Genomic DNA, 18,207 nt, shown 5'->3' with positions numbered 1-18,207 from the left:
GTCATTCTGGTAAGCAAGTTTCTTAAGATCTACCAACGTAAATCCCACATCATTGATCCGCATGTCAGTGTTGCTGTCAACCCATTTACATTTGAAAACACAAACAGTAAATTTGACATAGTTAAGCTCCCAAATTTCTTCAATGAACCCAAAGTAAGGGATGGAAGCTACACACGGATTGTCATCATGTACACTGACGAAGTGTTGAGATTCAGCCCTTAGGGTGACCCCATTGTTTTGCATTGTACTTTTCTCGTCTTGTGCTTTTGTATAAAAGGAAGACTTGTTTATGTCGTATCCTTGCCAAGTTATAACATTTCTTTTAGGTCCATCTGTTAGCATTCTTAACGTTTTAGAAGCATTTTCATCAGCAAAGATTGTATCTTTAAACCAATCAAAGAAAGTCTTGTTATGCTTTTTCAATACCCAGTTCTTCGACATTTTTGGATTACTTTCTTTGACTAAACCTTCATGCTGAAGTATGTATGGCAATACTTCATTACTGTTATTCAACACATACAAGTGAGCTTGCAACAAATGTTCTACACTTTGAGTGATAACATGCAGTCCTCTTGAACCCTTACCGCCCAATCTATCGTCATGCCAAGACTCAGGAAGCCCAACAAGTTTAGCCTTTTCAATGTACTCTGAACAAAATTCAATGACTTCTTCTGCAATGTATCTTTCAACAATACATGCTTTCGGATGATGTAAATTTTTCGTATACCCTTTTAAGATCTTCATGTATCACTCAATCGGGTACATCTACCGCAAAAAAATAGGACCACAACATTTGATTTCTCTAACTAGATGAACAATTAAGTGAAACATGATGTCAAAGAAAGAAAGAGGAAAATACATCTCCAACTGGCACAGTATAATGGAAACCTCGTTTTCCAGCTCATCTAACTTCACAGGATCAACGACCTTGCTACATATGGCATTGAAGAAAAAACATAGGTGAGTTATGGCTAACCTGACTTTGTTAGGCAAAATGTCTCGTATGGCCACTAGTAACAATTGTTGCACCAAGACGTGACAATCGTGAGACTTTAACCCTACCAACTTTAGATCCTTCAACTGTAGAAGACTCTTAATATTTGAAGAGTATCCTTGTGGGACTTTGACCCGGTGCAGACATTGACAGAAACTAATCTTCTCCTTTCTGGACAAAGTATGACAAGCTGGAGGCAAGTATATTTTTTTACCATCAGACCTTGGATGCAATTGTGATCGTATATCTATCTCAGTTAAATCTTGACAAGTATTCAAACCATCTTTCGTCTTACCTTGAATGTTAAGGAGCGTCCCAATGACACTATCACATACATTTTTCTCCACATGCATAACATCAGTACAATGTCTAATATGCAGATTAGACTAGTACAAAAGATCAAGGAAAATTGACTTCTTCTTCCATATGCAAGTCTTACATTTTTCCTTCTTTTAGGTCTTTCCAAATGTAGTATTCAGGTGTTTAACTCGTTGGAAGACCTTCTCACCAGTCAACGGTATTGGCGTAGTTTCATGCTCTTGACTTCTATTAAATGACTTTTTCAATCACCTGTAAGGGTGATGAGGTTTTAGAAAACGTCGATGCCTAGTGTAAATTGTTTTTCTACCATGTTTCAGTTGTATGTAACTTGTGTCTTCTTCATAGATGGGGCATGCATGATGACCCTTAACACTGTAACCGCTCAAATTCCCATATGTTGGAAAGTCATTAATGGTACAAAAAAGCATTGCACGTATTAGAAAAGTCTCATCATCCTTGACTTTGTACCACATTACCCCACACCTAGGGCATTTGGACATTTCTTCAAATTCATGTCTGTAAAGTATGCATGAATCTACCATAAAAATATCAATCTCCCCAAATCGTCCAAATGGACAATTCAAGATTGAATACAATGATTAATGCAAACTGTTCGTAAGAGTCATTGCATTCAGTCTCAAACGGGAAGCTAAGGTTCACTCATCATGAACATAATTTGTATAACATATATCAGTGGTCATTAATGGTAGTGAATAAGTAATAAAAACATTAATTGGTAACAAAAATTTGTACATGTGATGATGAGCAACACAATCTAAATAGTAAGGCAACTAACTCTTCCTAGAGCAGAGCATTTTTTAGGGTATCACATTGGGAATCCATACTTTTATTTTCATTAGGTAGTTAATTTGAACAAAATGTTAAGTGTTATCTACAACTTTGATACTAACTTGGAATACATACTTTAATTTTTTTTAATGAAAGAAAGATCAAGGTGGCTTTAAAGAGAAGAAAATAGATAGAAAAATGAGAAGGGAGGGTGACCGTGGGAGGGAGACAGGGCTGGGGGAAGGAGAAGGCAGAGTACTTTCAGTATTTTTTTAAAAAATGTGTCAGAAGTTACTTCAGTAGTTTATTTCATTGAATGTTGTTCTCACTTCTCACAGCTAAATTCCTAGTTCTTTCAGCAGAGGTTATAAATTAAGTTATATGACACTGTGTGTGACAAACAAACACTTGAAAGTTATTCTAGTGGGAGTGGGACAACCCAATACTCCAGCCCAAGACCAAATCATTGCTCACAACAAGAGGAAATTTCAGCACCAAGACAAAACATGCATCCTTAGCTTAATGGGTTAGCTATGGCTAAACAAAATGCAGAGAAAGTTGATTCAAACCTCCATGGTTCTAATCTACTCCTGGTATTGAGACACCAATTGCTTCAAATGCAGCCACTACTGCCTACTACAACCACTACTAGCTACGAATTACGATTAAATATAGTGTTTCAGGTATACAACTTACAAAGTTAATGGACATTGGATTATTCCACTTTAAGCTTTACTTATCCTAACTAATAATTGATGGACACCCATCACCAGCTATTAATCCTATCAATGGAACAAAGACTAATGAATTTCTACCCATTGCTTTTTACCATCATGCTACTCAAGGCCAGAATTGATTGAGGGGACAGTAAACAGTTGTGAAAAATCAAATCAATTTAAAAAGTTGACATTTATCTTTGCTTAAAATGATGTGAGTGCAGATTTCAAGTGAGCACAAAATAACATAACAAACATAAACTACAACCACTACTATCTAGGAATTACAATTAAAAACAATGTAACAATGTGCTTTACACATATACATGTATATATAAGCAATAGTAACAATGTGCTTTACCTGGAGTTGCTTTAATCAAATAGCTTCCATAACAAGGCCACTAAGCAGTAGTAAATGATAACCTAAAAATAAAAAGCATATGCCAATTAGCCATGGGCCATACTGCCACAACAAAGATATGTATCACATTTTGCAGAAAATAACCTTTGAGAACTAATGAGTAATGACATTAGAAAAACTCAGAGTCAAACCTAGTTCAACTACAACAAAGTAATTTAGCTTATGCTCAACCAAACTATGTAACATTACTAATGCTCATATGACTAGACTGCATGGACTAACAACTATGTAATAACTTAGCCTACAGAATTGTGGAGTTCATATAAACTTCTCATTATTTATTAAAGTACCATAGTTAAATGAAAGACAAAACTCTACAAAAGTGATCATGTTCTCATTATGTCTTTACTATCAAGTTCTCAACTCAAATTATGATATGTGGATAGCAATAATTCAATATGTGCATTTTCTCTAGTTTTTCAGGGCTTTATTTGGATTTTCTCTAGCTTTAGGGAGCCATACATGCTAGTTATCAATTATGATTCGGAGCATGATCACTTTTGTAATATCTGCATACTACCTTTAGTAATGTTGACAACTTGTCCTATGAGGCTTTCAGCATATGAGATCCTAAAGGAATGTGGACTTCGAAATTCTAATACGTACATACTACCTTTAATTAGAAACACTAAACTATGTGTTTTGTCCTTTTAATAAGAAAGAGTGAACTCTGGATTGGGTTTTAGATTCAATTTTAAAAAGCAACTCAGTCCAATCCAAATTAAACTTATATGTGCATATATACTTTTTCAGACAAATTTCATCTCCATTTTCTCTCTCTTGTATATCTTTCTAATCTGTTTTCTACAAAATCAAGTGAAAAACACTGTTATTCTTTCTATTTTCTATGGTATCCATGTACAATACTTGATTGTGTAGGGGTGCAAACATGTTTATATGCTGGCAAAATAGCATAGTTTTGCCACTATAGGACATGCAGTTCAGGTTATCCATATTCTACAAGGTAATGGCAATATGGAATGTTGAACCAAATGCCTCACATAACACAAAGTTTAGCCAACTACATATCGCAAGTACAAAACAAACCCATGCTATACTACCATAGGTTTAGTGAAATGTTATAGAACAAATAAATAATTTTACCTGCAATGTTCCTTCTGTGGATGAAAGAAATAGAAACTACAACCCCTAAACCTACAACAACAGAGCTTCATCAACAACAACACAAATAATAATCACTAAGAATAAAGGGGTAATTGTCAATAGGCTAACTCACCTCTGATATAGTGCAAATCAAAGGGCCTGAACCTAGTTTCAGGGTATCTGAACCTTCAAACAGTCAAAACAACAACTTTCCTAAATAGATCAAATGCAGGTTGCAACCAACTAAGGGAAGTTAAAAGCTCAGTTTAAGGGAACTTATAACTAAGGGAAGTTAACAGAATGGCAAAGATTGCGAGGGTGGGGTGAGCAAAACTTACCTTGTGATTTCGAGTACAAACACGATCAAAGACTGCTTTCGTGCCAATGGAATGCCTGCAAGAAAACCAATGAAGCTTGTTCAAACACAATGGTAGTGACTTGAGGGTGAGGTCAACGTGTTGAAACACCAAGCTTCTTCAAACACAAAGGTCGTTCAAGGAAACCAACAAAACTTACCAAAACACGAGGGTGGGGTGAGCGTCACGGCGATCACAACGGCCTGAGCGTGGCTATGCGAGACTCAGCATCGGGGTCAGGGACAATGCCAGTGACGACGGCGGCCTAAGGGTGCCTTTGCGAGAGTGAGAGTGGGAGGTCAGGGAGAAGCAAGAGTGTGATCTGATTAATAATCTAGTCTTAATTACAAGTATGCAACCGCGTTGGTGTTAGCATCGGTTTTGCCGAAAACCGATGTTAACCTATGTTAAATGTATAATTTTTAGTAGTGTTTATATCTTATCGATTAAGTGATCTGATATGATACATATATTCTGAAAATGTATTAAAAAAATATGTCAACACTGTTATGGACTCAGTAACCGGTTATCAAGAACTACTATGGGTTACTCAATCCGGAACAATTGTACCACCATTCCAGAACACTTGATCCAAATTCCATTAAATTGTAATCTTACAGAATAAAAAATCCATAAAAACTAATAAAATAAAATAAAAACCTGACCCAATGATTTCAAATAGGAACCTCGATGTCCACAAACAAAGGAGGAAGACAAAAGAAGGTTAATGTCACCTTCTACACTTCATACAAGTGTTTCCTGCTAAGGAAAATAGAGGGAAGACAGAAGGAGAACGAGCATTAGGAGATAACAAAAATGCAGTAAATGAAGGTTTACAGCTGCTAAAATATAGGAGACATGTTTTGAAGGAATCGTAGAATTTCGAGAAAGAAGGTGAGAGAGGAAGTTATTTAGAATCTATCTATTAATAATGAGAATTACTCTATTTTATTTACACATTTTAGTGGATAATTTTATCTTTAAATTACTTTTTAAATTTCAATTTTTTCTTCAAACTTACGTTGACTTTTCACCATTTTTATATTATTAGTTTTCTTTTATTTTATTATTTTTTATTATCTGTATTTAACTTTTATTTTTTTATTATTTAAAAAATTTAGAGAGGCCTGGTAATAAATAAAGATAATTCAAGGTTATTAAAAATTATGGGGTGCAGAAAGCAATTGCATGAGAGAAAATAATATTTTTCTTGGTTTTTGACAAAGAGGCATCTCCACACAAAAGAAAAGACAGGTAACAGACATTTCCGCACCAAAAATTAAAAACAAGGTAAAGACATTTATCTTATAATCAATCTTAAATTGTGATTCAATTTTTTTTCCCTGAGCTGCAATTTTTTTTCCATATTTTTTCAAGTTAATAATTTTTATTTTTCTAATTGTAACATTTAATTCCTTTAATTTTATAAATTAACTTGTTATCTTGATAGATTCAAAAATTAAAACATGTGACTTAAGATATCTATAAACAGGTTGGATTGAATTTGATTCAAATGTTCAACAATACAACTTAATTTGTTGTGTTGATTTGAGTGTCATTAGATTGGCATGTTTTCCGTACATATAAACACTTCTATCTTTAGACCAAAAACCTGATCGGAAATAATTTGCATATAACATTCATGATTATCGTATGAATATAATAATATAAAAATAAACTATACATGAAAATGGTAATTATAATATTTTTTTAATTTATATAATAACTTAAAATGTGAAAAAAGATGATTGATAGATAAATAATATAAAATCTTTTACTATTTATTAAACTCTAATGTTAAAATATAAAAAGAAAATCCTGCACCGTACATGAATTATGAATATACAAAGAAAATGAAAAAATCCGGTATATAAAAAATATCATTAAAAGTTAAGACACTATAAAAATTGATAAATATACATTAACACCAAAAAATGTTACTTTACAACATATAGATATACAATAAAGAGAAAAAAGCATAAAGATTGAAAAGAAGAAAAGTGTTCACCCTCCACCACAAAAGAGGGACCACTTTTTTTTTATTATATCACATATTATATTTATGATAATTTTTTACTTTTTTTTTCTTTTCTGTCTATAATAATAATAAATAATAAAAATTCATGTAAAAATAATAATAAAAATAAATAAATAATTGTTAATATGTCTTTTGACTTACTTTTTTTGAAACATAATTTCTTTAATTCATATTTTTATTCTTATTCATTTTTTTTCATTCTTTATACTTTCATCTCTTATTTCCTCCCACCAAATACTATGGAAATGACATTTCGCAATACGTTTCCTTACAAATCCAACTAGCACACCATAATTTGAAACCAAACATTCTGTATGTTGGAAGTTGGAACGATATGTTGAGTTTGAACCTTAATTTGGACCCATATATCAAATATATTAATTTTGAAATAATATAATTTATGTTTAAATATTTTTATTATAATTAAAGAATATATTTAAAACCAATTGTAAACTTAAAATTAATTGAGCGAGGTAAAACAAACACTAATTCCATACTTGAATGAAGTTGCAATGCATATTACTAACTTGTAGTAACTTCCTCACTAACGGCTCTTTCTCCCTAAGCCATGGCCGAAATCGAACCATGTCCCTTCCTTCTCCTCGCACTCTTCTCATGCACCCTCTTCAACGCTTCCTCCACCGCCAAAATTGGCGTCAACTACGGCACCGTCGCGGACAACCTCCCTCCGCCGTCAACCGTCGCAGCCTTCCTCATATCCCAAACCACCATCGACCGCGTCAAACTCTTCGACGCCAACCCCGCCATTCTCCGCGCCTTCGCCGGCACCGGAATCTCCGTCACCGTCACAGTCCCCAACGCCGACATCCCCTCCCTCTCCACACTCCCCGCCGCACAAGCCTGGCTCTCCGCCAACCTCCTCCCCTTCCTCCCGGCCACCTCCGACAAAACCCTAATTTCGCACATTCTCCCCACCATGAAATCGCTCCACGAAGCCCTAACAATCTCAAACCTCACCACAATCCAAGTCTCCACCCCTCACTCCCTCGGAATTCTCTCCACTTCAAATCCCCCCAGCGCCGCCGCGTTCCGCCGCGGCTACGATAGAGCCATCTTCGCGCCAATTTTAAACTTCCACCGCGAAACGAAATCCCCTTTCATGATAAACCCGTACCCGTTCTTCGGATTCTCCCCGACCCGAGACCCTCGCCTAAACCAAACGGCGGCGTTTTGGACCATCTCACGGGTTTTAACTACAGCAACATGTTCGATGCCCAGATGGACGCTGTTTTCTCTGCGATGAAGAGGCTCGGGTTTGCTGACGTGGAGCTTATCGTGGCAAAACGGGTTGGTCCTCTATGGGTGACCCGAATCAACCGGGTATGGATTTTGACAATGCTCATATAATGGGAATCTTATAAAGCAGTTAACTCTGGCAGAGTATGCCTAATTGAACATTCAAAACTTATGTCTTCTCTTTGTTTAATGGGAATCTCAAGCCTACTGTTTCTGAGCGGAATTCTGGGTTGTTTAAGCCTGATCTTACTCCGGTTTATCACGTTGCCGTCTACACTGCCAAACAGGTACTTGCATATTCCGTTTTTTTATGAATAAATATTAATTAATAAATTTGAACTCACAATTTCTTCTTTCTTCATCAATTCACCATCACTAACTACTTAGGTATTTCTTTTGCTTTCTCTTTATTTTTAAAATTTAAAATTATTAGAAAAATGAAAATGGATGCTTGCTTTTCGTTCAATGTGTAGCGTAGAAAGTTGATAAAAAAATAATATTTATCGATAATTTTTTTTTTTACCTTGGGTACTACTCCCTTGCAAAATAATGACTAACATATGTCTTTCCTGTTTGCATGTACAACACTGCCCCTATGTTGTTTAGCAAACTTTACATATCTAGCTTTAATTTCAAGTATTAGGGTTGGCTTCAGTCATTTATACTTCTTCCTAAATAATGCCCAATAATTTTTTTTTTCTTTTTGTTTTCTTGCAATTACAGCACTGCCCAGTCTGCCACTATGTGATTTAGGGTTTATCTGTGTTGTTTTTTTTATATGGCTGAACATTTTTAAAGAAGTTATATTATGCACAAATTTTATATATAACATCATATAACAAGGAGTGAAATAACAAGAATACAGAAAAATACTCTAAACTAATGATGATATACATTTTTATATTGAAATAATAAAACTAAAAAATATTTATAAAATGATGAATATTATTACAGTATTTTTATCTTTTATTTTCCATTTATCTATAAAAACAAGTTTATATCAACCATTTTCCAAATAAATAAATCACGTCCTTTCTGATTCCTAACCACGTGGTGATAGGTCAGAAAATGTCACCGTCCTTAACCTAAAATGCCAAAATGATCCTATTCAAATTGCCTTCTATGATTCATTTAATTATGGGAGCAATGCAACATACTATTATAATGCCTAACGAAAAATCTTAATTAATTTCTTATAAATATTAATCAAGAATTCCAAAATAAAGTATTATAAAAAATAGTAGGCATACATTTTTATTATAAAAATTGTTGATTTCTTAATCAGTGTCCGATGAATACTGATTAAGATTTATTTAGTTCATTTTATTTTTCTATCACATTCAAATGATTTATACAAAGTATTGCAATAATTTAGCATTACGCTACTACCCTTTATTTATTCTTGTTAATCCATGTCAAAATAATCAATAAATTAATTAAAAAATTGATGTTTGGTTAACAGTTTAAAAAGTATTTTTGAGTGTTAGAATATACTTTTTAGAGAATAATTTCAATTCCGTAACATGTTTGATAGTTACTCTCAAGAGTATACTTGCGCATTAAAATTTTGTCTTAAAATTTAATTTGTAGAAGTATGACTTTGAGTGACTTTAACTTGGAGGATTACAGTGTGAGCCAATAAGGAGGGTCATGGAATGAAAGCTATGTGATACGGTGTAAGCAAATTTATCCATGCAAGAAAAATAAAGAATTAAAAAGAAAGAATCAAGTGTAAGGAGGGAAGTCTATGTCTCATTTATCAATAATTCCTACTTTTTATTATTAATTGTTTTTACGTTAATAAGTTGAACATTACGAGTTACGATTGGTTTAATGTTGTGTAGTGTAATAATGTAAATGCAGGCGCTGGGTCCCACATCTAGACCCATGGCATTAACACCTTCAGAGTCACCTGCATCATCTTCATCTTCTTCAAAGAAAACGAATGCTAGTGAAGCAGTGTTGCAGGCAAACATTGACTTTGTTTGCAGACGCAGTGGAATAGATTCCGGGCCCATAAAGGACGGTGGGCCATGCTTCAAGCCCAACACAGTTAGGCCCCACGCGGCCTACGCCATGAACGCATATTACCAAGCATCTGGTCGTCACGATTTTGACTGTAATTTCGGCCACACTGGACTCGTCATATACACCGATCCTGGTAAGTAAATGATCAATTTAGATTGTGTTTGATTTTTTGTTTTGTATGTTTTAAATTCAATTTGAAGAATAAATTTATTTTGGTTACATGTTTAGCTATCTTTAAAAGTTTGCATGTGAAAATTGTCTAGGTTTTATAAAATTATAAAATTAGATTTGAGTTGTTTTTACAAAATCAGTTTACAAACTTAAGTTTAATTCAAATTTAAGTATATGAACTTTAATTTAAACAAGCATTCGGTCTTTGAATTTGTATCACTTATTTTAGTCTTCGAAACTAAAAAATTCAAATAAGTCTCTAATTTTTTTTCAATTTTTCATTTAAATTCCTAAAATTAACCTATTTTTGGTAGTAACATGTTTTTCTTATTTTGGTTCCTATTCTTATGTTATTAGTATCAATTAAATCTTTAGAGTACGGATAAAAATAGTAAAAAGAGATTAAATTTAAGGAACTCTAAGAAAATTTATTAGATTTTCTTATAAAAAAATATATTAAAATCACAAGATACAGATTGAAAGACTAACTTTATTTGCTCAAATATATAGTATTCAACATGGGAGACTTTGTTTTAGTAACTTTGGTTCAATATTTTAATTGCTCCTAATTAAAAGAAGCATATGATTCCTCTTTTTTTCTCATTAAAATTGATGCATTTATTAAACTATTAATAAAATAAAATAAGACACATTTATTGGTTGAATAATATTTATATCTCAAATAATTAAACATCATGGTTAGTTTTAGAATAAAATTAAAACTTATTAAAAACTAATTACTTTTATTAGGTAATTGTTTCTTATATTCTATGTGTTCTTAATTATAAGATATTTTTTAGAAATATTTTTTTATAAGAATATTTTTTAATTTATAGATGCGTTAATTATTTTTTTTATATGTCCTGACTTAATTGTTCTCTATTCAAAAATTAATAAGAAACAATTAAATAAATAGAAAGATAAAATAAAAATAATAATATAAATAATTGATAAATTTAATTTGATTAATTAAATTAACTAATTTTCTTTAAGAGTATAAATCAATTAAAAATATCTTATTATTAAGAATGAAAAGAATAATATATAAGACCAGGTTAGTAGTATTTTGTTGGAAAGAGAATAAGTGAAGTGATGGAATAGTATGGGTGGGCGATTTGTGGGAGGTTATGAGTCATGTACGTATCCAAATGACGCTACTGGGACTGGGGATGGGCTGAATACAGCCACTTACAACTCTGGATCATATATCTTCTTATTTATCATTCAAATTTTAATTTCTTTCTGTTTTTTCTAATTTTATTGCCTGTGTTTCTATTAATGTTATGAATGCAACGTACAAAAATGATGATAACGGGAGGGTACTGAGTAGTATTATTAGTATTGTTTTCTTATTCTTTTAGGTCCTACTGACTCGGCTGGGTAGTAGTACTTCGATCTGGGTTGGTATATATACAGATATTTTCCTTTTCATTTTTTGTTGAGCTGCACAAGCATTAGGCATTAGCTAAATCACGATGGATTCTTGGCAAATTAGTAAGAATGTATATTAACTGGTGCATACAATTCATGATTTTTTTAATCGGTAATTTTTTTTTTTGAAAAATTGACCAATGTTAATTTGTTAATTGTTAGAAATATTAATTAGAGAGATTTGAACTCACAATTTTTTTTTCGTTCACTTTTTTTTAATCATTGGGTCAATCTTATATCTTCCTGTTTTTTTTTTTATTATTGATTACTGTGATATTGAAAAATAAATTATTTTAAAATTGAGTTATTTTATAAGTTGAAAAAAATACTTGAAATGATAAATTTTGGGGTTAATGTAAGAAAAATAGACTGCATTTCCTACGCGTGCAGTTTTTACCTGATGCTTTTAAATTTTTGTGGCTATTGGTTTACTCAATCTATTTTTTTATTCTAATTACTTTAAAAATCATACCAATAATGATTTTTTTTATTGATTTTTTTTATTAATTAATAGTTTAAAAAAATTTACGCTGATAATATAAAACCATTAAACAATTTGGTTTAAGTGGTACTCAAAACCTTATTTTGAATCAAGAAATATACCAAATATAATAATGAAATCATCAAAACTTATTTTTAACCAAGGTATTATAATGATAATAACTTGAGACTAAATATGTATTATAATGATCGTCAGTATTTACGGGACCAAAACTAAAACTTCGAGGGCGTTGTTTATAGATATAGACATACAGCCCATGAGTAAACGGGGATCCAAAATATTAAAAATATAGCTTAATAGTTTTTTTTTTTCTATATTATTTCCACAAATAGTTTGAAATTTTATCTTGTTTTATGTCTTTTTTATCCAAATAAATGTAATAATTAGAAAAATCTCTTGGTTATTTTTTTTTGTTACATTCATAAATTCATGTTAAATAAAATTTTAGCTATAAAAGCTTCGTAATGGACCTCCTATGTTCCCCATTGTCTTACTGTAAAATAAAAATGTTCCTCATTGTCTTTCTTCACTGTTTTGGAACTTTAGATCAAAACACATAACATGAAACACTCTTTATATTTCGTGGTGGCTAATTGCTCGAATTCCCTATCATGGTATTCAATAAATTCGTAGTATTTATACACTAGTCCAAACGGATTTTATGAAATACGAAATCTGGTTGAAAAATAGTCGAGCTTTGCACTGAAATGCTACAGAACGTAATTGCGAGAGAATGATGATAAGATGAATGAACGAAAATCGAACTACAATAGACAAACAAAAAAAATACTTCCAAAAGCATTCTTATATCATACTGTGAAACCTTTAAAATGAACAGTATAAGCGATCTGATACTTTTACTACATACAAAATCATGCATTCATTCGATATCTTTTCCTCATATAATAATCACAAGGTAAAATGACTCCTCGTCGGAAAACGATGCCTTATTTTCCACAATTGAACCCACGGCAGACAGAAAGGACTATTATGAGGATCAGGGCTATCAAAATCGCCAACACAATCAGCTTTATCTTCATGTTTTGCAGCCACATTTTTCTACGAATTTTGGTCCCAGAATTCCTGAAGTCTTGTGCCTGCCTCAAAAATTAGTGAAAAGTAAACAAAAAAGCAAAGACAGTTACCAATAATTTGTTACCTCCACCGTTTTTTTGAGGTGGAGAGGAGTGGGTAGATCTTACCAAGAGAGACACTACAGGATCAAATCAAATAGAGAAAGAATAATCCGGAGGATGAGAAAATATTTACTAATGATCTTGAAGCATGAAAGAATAATCCTCCTAAGTTCAAGACCTTTGAAACCCTAAGCAGTAACAGGCAGATGCACATATAATGATGAACTGACCTGGTGATGAAGATTTTCAGTTTTGTCAACCAGAAGCTCTATCTTTTCCCCCCGGTCCAGAACCTACATTAAATTACGAGCATGTCAATATAATCTGAATAGATGCCAACATAATCCGATCAAAGGTATTGGAATGCAAAAACATATTGTGTATCATTATGTATGACTGGTTTAATCTCTGCTTTTCTTTAGTGTGCATAATGTATATCATTATGGCATAGAGAAGACATAGAAACACACTCCATTATGTGTCATTGAAATGCACAAAATTTTAGCTGTCAATAATAATGCAGAGGAATAGCAATTGGTAATTGAAGGATTAACTGTTACACAAATTCACAACTAAGTCTTGGCTTATTTATAATTATTTGACTTAGAAAACAATTGAACTTGAAAAGTTATTCACAAAACACAGCAGCCCAACCCAAGTGCAACTGGAGTACCATTAATTATTTAAGGAGAAAACAATTTCTGGGATTTGGATCCTTTCCTGCTATTTAGTAGAATGATATGATTATGTTGGAATGAGAAAGACATTTATTATCAAATATAATACGTGAGTCCTATAACTAATCATGGCGGATTCTTATTTGATAAAAAATATGCCTTTCCCCTCCATGATCACATCCTGTTTCTCAACAACAGAGGATCCATTCAGTTAATTCCTTCCTCTCCCTCCAAACAGATGTCTTCAAGCGCAATTCCCTTCCTGTCCCCTCATTTCCTGCCTCTCTGGTAAAAACAAATATTGGGGCCCATGGTTTAGGGGCCTATAAAAAAAGTCTACCTTTCAGTGAAACTACTTTTGGCTAGATTTGCTTTCAGAAAGAATTAGGCTAATAGCCTAAAGAACTTGGGATAGAAAAAAAATGCACACATCAAAAACCTCCTTCAAAAAGGATAATAGTATCATCAGTAAACTGGAGGTGGGAGACCATTGCCATGGTCCATATCAAAGGCTCTTGGACAAACAGGTAGAGGGTCCCTTCACCGAACTTCTTGATGTCCACAAATGAAAGCCCATTGTTCACTATTCACAATCACAAGAAAGATCGCCAGAGACATCTGGATTCACTTTCTCAATCTAGAATTGAAATTACTTCCCTGTCATGAAACCTCATCTACAAAAGGAACTGATCATACGCCTTCTCAAAACCCAACTTCACACTAGGCTACATATTTTTTCCTTCCATAACATCATAGTTATCTATCCTGGATAGTGGTGCAGAGCAGCAAACTGCAAAACTACTATCAGAGAATAGTGGATAGCGAGATGACTGCTATACTGAAGATTTTAAATACAAATTAAATGATTTATATTACACACTAAATAATTTATACTACACATAGAAAAGCTCAAAAGTAGAACATAGCATACAATAACAGCAATGAATCATCACAATTTCTGGCACATAAATATGGCTCACATGTTTCAATAATCACTTCGGATCAAAAATTGTAATGAAGAAGAATATCTGGCTGAAATTATACTAGATCCCCATCTGACATGCCTAAACTTGACATGTAGAAATATCAATACTTTAGAAGTTTAAAACCAAACCACAAATCAATTTTTTTAATCGTGAATATCAATTGTAGGATTAAAAGACACATTGAAAAACAGATTGAAATATATCATATTAAATTAAATGGTGAAAAGTGCTCAATGCTATAATTTGAAACTACGACTTAACAAACCACTTAACCATAAATCTCAATAAAATCATTAGTCATTAACTAAGTTTCACTATCAATCTATAGAGAAGCTAATAAATAGAAAAGTCAAAACAAAACATAAGCTAGCAATCAACTGAATTCATAAGTCATAATTCTTTAGTGTCCCACCTAAATGGTAGTTCATCCTAAGCAAACTACCCCATATTCAATGTGGACATTGAACGTTAGTTACATTTGATGTGTGATCTATTTATAAATAATCTTTCATCAGGTAACATCCTTCTGTTTCTTTGCCTTTGGAACCACATAAAGTGATGCCTGAAGCCTTACTTTAATAAGGCATGTATAGAGTGAGCAATTGGCTGTGCATCTGTGAAGCCTCTGTTTCAAAAGAATAAAAACAGAACAATAGAACAGCCAAATCGGATGCAGAAAGTTAACGACTGCAAGAAGTATGAGTGCTCATAAACTGATCCAATTCACTCAGCGTAAACAGCAACAACGAACCAAAAAACAAAAGCCAAAAAAGAGCAATTTTTTTATTGGATTGGATTTCAGATCCAATTTCAAAGATTAATATAATCCAATCCAACCCAAACTAATATAAATATGCTTGAGTTTATTAATGAACTTATCTTATCACCTATATTTATAAAAATATGCATTGATGATATTACTAGTTTTATCAATCTATGACCTTATCCTCTAAATTACATCTTATCTTATTATTTAAAAATATATTTATAAATTAATTAGTTTTGAATGAATTTATTTCTAGTGTCTCATTTTTATCAAATCATTTTTGTATTTTTTATATAAAAATGATTTTGAAAAAAAGGAGTAAAGCAGATAAAATATGACTTATATTTTGTCCTAACCAAAATAATAATAATCTAATTCAAAACATTTTAGATTGGATCCTATCAGATCTCATTTTAGAATAAAATCAATTGAATGGTAAAATTATAAAATAACAAATTATGAGATTGGATCAAATAGTTTTTCTCCTTAGATCTGATATATTCCTGGAACACCTGTGTGTGAAGCCCCTACTTCATAACAATGAAAACAAAGCAATGGAATAATAAAATAAAGATCCATTTAGTAGTATTCCTTTAACTTCTTTTAATTTGAGAGTTTAATCTTATCTTCTAATTTTTTTTATGAAATTTGATGAAAGAAATGCAAAAAAGAAATAAAAATAACAAACTGCCGAAATGTGGGAATCACCCTGGTCCATGCACACATATCACAGTCCAAAGTCAATTTGTATTGAATCACTTCACTCTAAACGTGCCATGTGCAACACTAACAACTATAACAGACTCTAGTATCAATACCACATGAGCACAATGCTGTAATTCAACAAAATGCTGGCCAGACTATTTAAACAGTTTCATATGAGGTTGAAGCATTCACACATTTAGATTTTCTTAAAGATCCACTCCTACATTCCCCTTGTCTTTGTTTTTATAAAAAATTTCAAACAACCACAAGTATACTTCCCTCTATAAAACACAACTCTTGCCATTTATGATAACAATGCAACTCGATCAACTTAATTTATGCTTGATCTATTCAATTTACACAATACCATCCAAGTAAGCAATATAAATCGTTACCTTTTCAATGTTCTCCATCATGACATCTTTAACTTCAGAAACCTGAGCTTTCACCTTAGCAAGCTTGCTTATCTCTTCAGGATGCTCAACACAGTACTGCATGTGCTCCTTCAACTTAGACCTACAACAAGCAAATAGACAAGAGCATATAAATCTTCTCACAAATCACAACAAATTCAGCATTAGCAAGTTCACATGTCACAAATTCAATACCCGAATTCCTTGTTCAGGCTGTTCGCAGCCACGGTTGCTGCCTTTCCGCCGCCGTATTTGGCCACAAAGTCATCCTTCACACGCTCCAGAAAAGCCACAGGCACCTGTCTCCCAATCGATTCATCCGCAACAACACAATAAGCTACAAAAAACAAGTGTGTGAGTCAGACATTCATTTCCAAAAACACAGCACCGAACTTCAAATAAGCCTATAAACAAATAATAACAACACGAATTTCATTTCAGTTCATTTTCAAACACATCACCGAACTTCAAAATAGCCTCTAAACAAATCAGAACAACACGAAATTCATTTCATTTCCAAACACAACACCGAACTTCAAACTAGCCTCTAAACAAATCATAGCAACACGAATTTCATTTCACTAAACCGCGTTTGGATGTTCGAATTGAAAAATTCCACCAGATCGGTGCGAGGAAACACTCACTGAATCCGTTGTCGACGAGGTAGTTGAAGGTGTGGCCGTCACAGTTGTAGGTGAACTTGTTGTTGGAGGCAGGGAGCTTCTGGAGGCACTGGAACGCGATTGTGTTGAAGTTGCCACTGAATTCAGTGTACTCGGCGAGAATCACCGTGCCGCGAGACACGAACGCGTAGATCAGCGATCTCTGGTTCTGATCCTGTCCCATCTTCTTCTTCTTCTTCTTCTCTTCTCCCAGATCTGTGCGTTTGAACCTGATTTTGGTAACTGTGTAGTGTGTGCTTCTGTTTACCTACACTCTCTTCTTTTTCTTTTCTTTTCTTTCCTTTTCTTTCCTTTGAGAGAGAAAGAACAGAGAGAACGATGAGTGAGAAAAAAGAACAGAGTTTATTGCGCTTATAAAGCAGGTGATGTCTCCGATGTGGCGTTTAATCCGTGGAAAGTAAACAAGGTTTTTAATTATTACTTAATTAACGGGTTTAATTATTGTCAATTTGTATTGGGTTTTAAAATGACGAATAAATCTTGATATAATCTTCCACTGATGATGAATCATGTATCTTTTTTCTTCTTCCTTTTTTTTTTTCTTTTTTGTTGAAGGATGCATCATGTATGATGTATCTACAAATACTAGCCGTAAGGTTAAAAAAAAAAAAAAAGCAACGGAAAATTGAAATTTTAAAATTTGAACTAAAAAATGGAAAGTTAAATGTTGTATTTTAGAAGTTGATTTTTTTCCCCAACTTTTTCTTTAATTG

General features: G+C 32.8%; 1 protein-coding gene and 1 pseudogene across 2 annotated transcripts; one reads left to right on the top strand and one right to left on the bottom strand.

Moving 5' to 3' along the window:
* The first annotated feature begins 7,219 nt into the window (after positions 1-7,219).
* Positions 7,220-10,243, top strand: LOC114402866 (annotated as a pseudogene).
* Positions 10,244-12,877: 2,634 nt separating this feature from the next.
* LOC114403054 (vesicle-associated membrane protein 722-like) lies at positions 12,878-17,834 on the bottom strand. 2 transcript variants are annotated; one of them, XM_028365771.1, is made up of 5 exons: positions 17,456-17,832; positions 17,007-17,148; positions 16,794-16,914; positions 13,495-13,557; positions 12,878-13,225 (listed from the first exon to the last, which is right to left on the bottom strand). In XM_028365771.1, the coding sequence occupies exons 1-5, from the start codon at positions 17,655-17,657 to the stop codon at positions 13,076-13,078; spliced, it is 678 nt and encodes a 225-aa protein (XP_028221572.1). In that variant the 5' UTR covers positions 17,658-17,832; the 3' UTR covers positions 12,878-13,075. The 2 variants fall into 2 exon arrangements, with proteins under 2 accessions (XP_028221572.1, XP_028221573.1); XM_028365772.1 differs by lacking the exons at positions 12,878-13,225; positions 13,495-13,557 and adding an exon at positions 15,178-15,552 and having other exon boundaries at positions 17,456-17,834.
* Between the last annotated feature and the right edge of the window lie 373 nt (positions 17,835-18,207).

This window comes from Glycine soja, chromosome 20 (assembly GCF_004193775.1).
Source record: "Glycine soja cultivar W05 chromosome 20, ASM419377v2, whole genome shotgun sequence".
In the NCBI taxonomy this organism is placed as follows: Eukaryota; Viridiplantae; Streptophyta; class Magnoliopsida; order Fabales; family Fabaceae; genus Glycine; species Glycine soja.
Note: the sequence above shows the minus strand (reverse complement) of the source record. Positions and strands in the feature narration are given on the sequence as shown.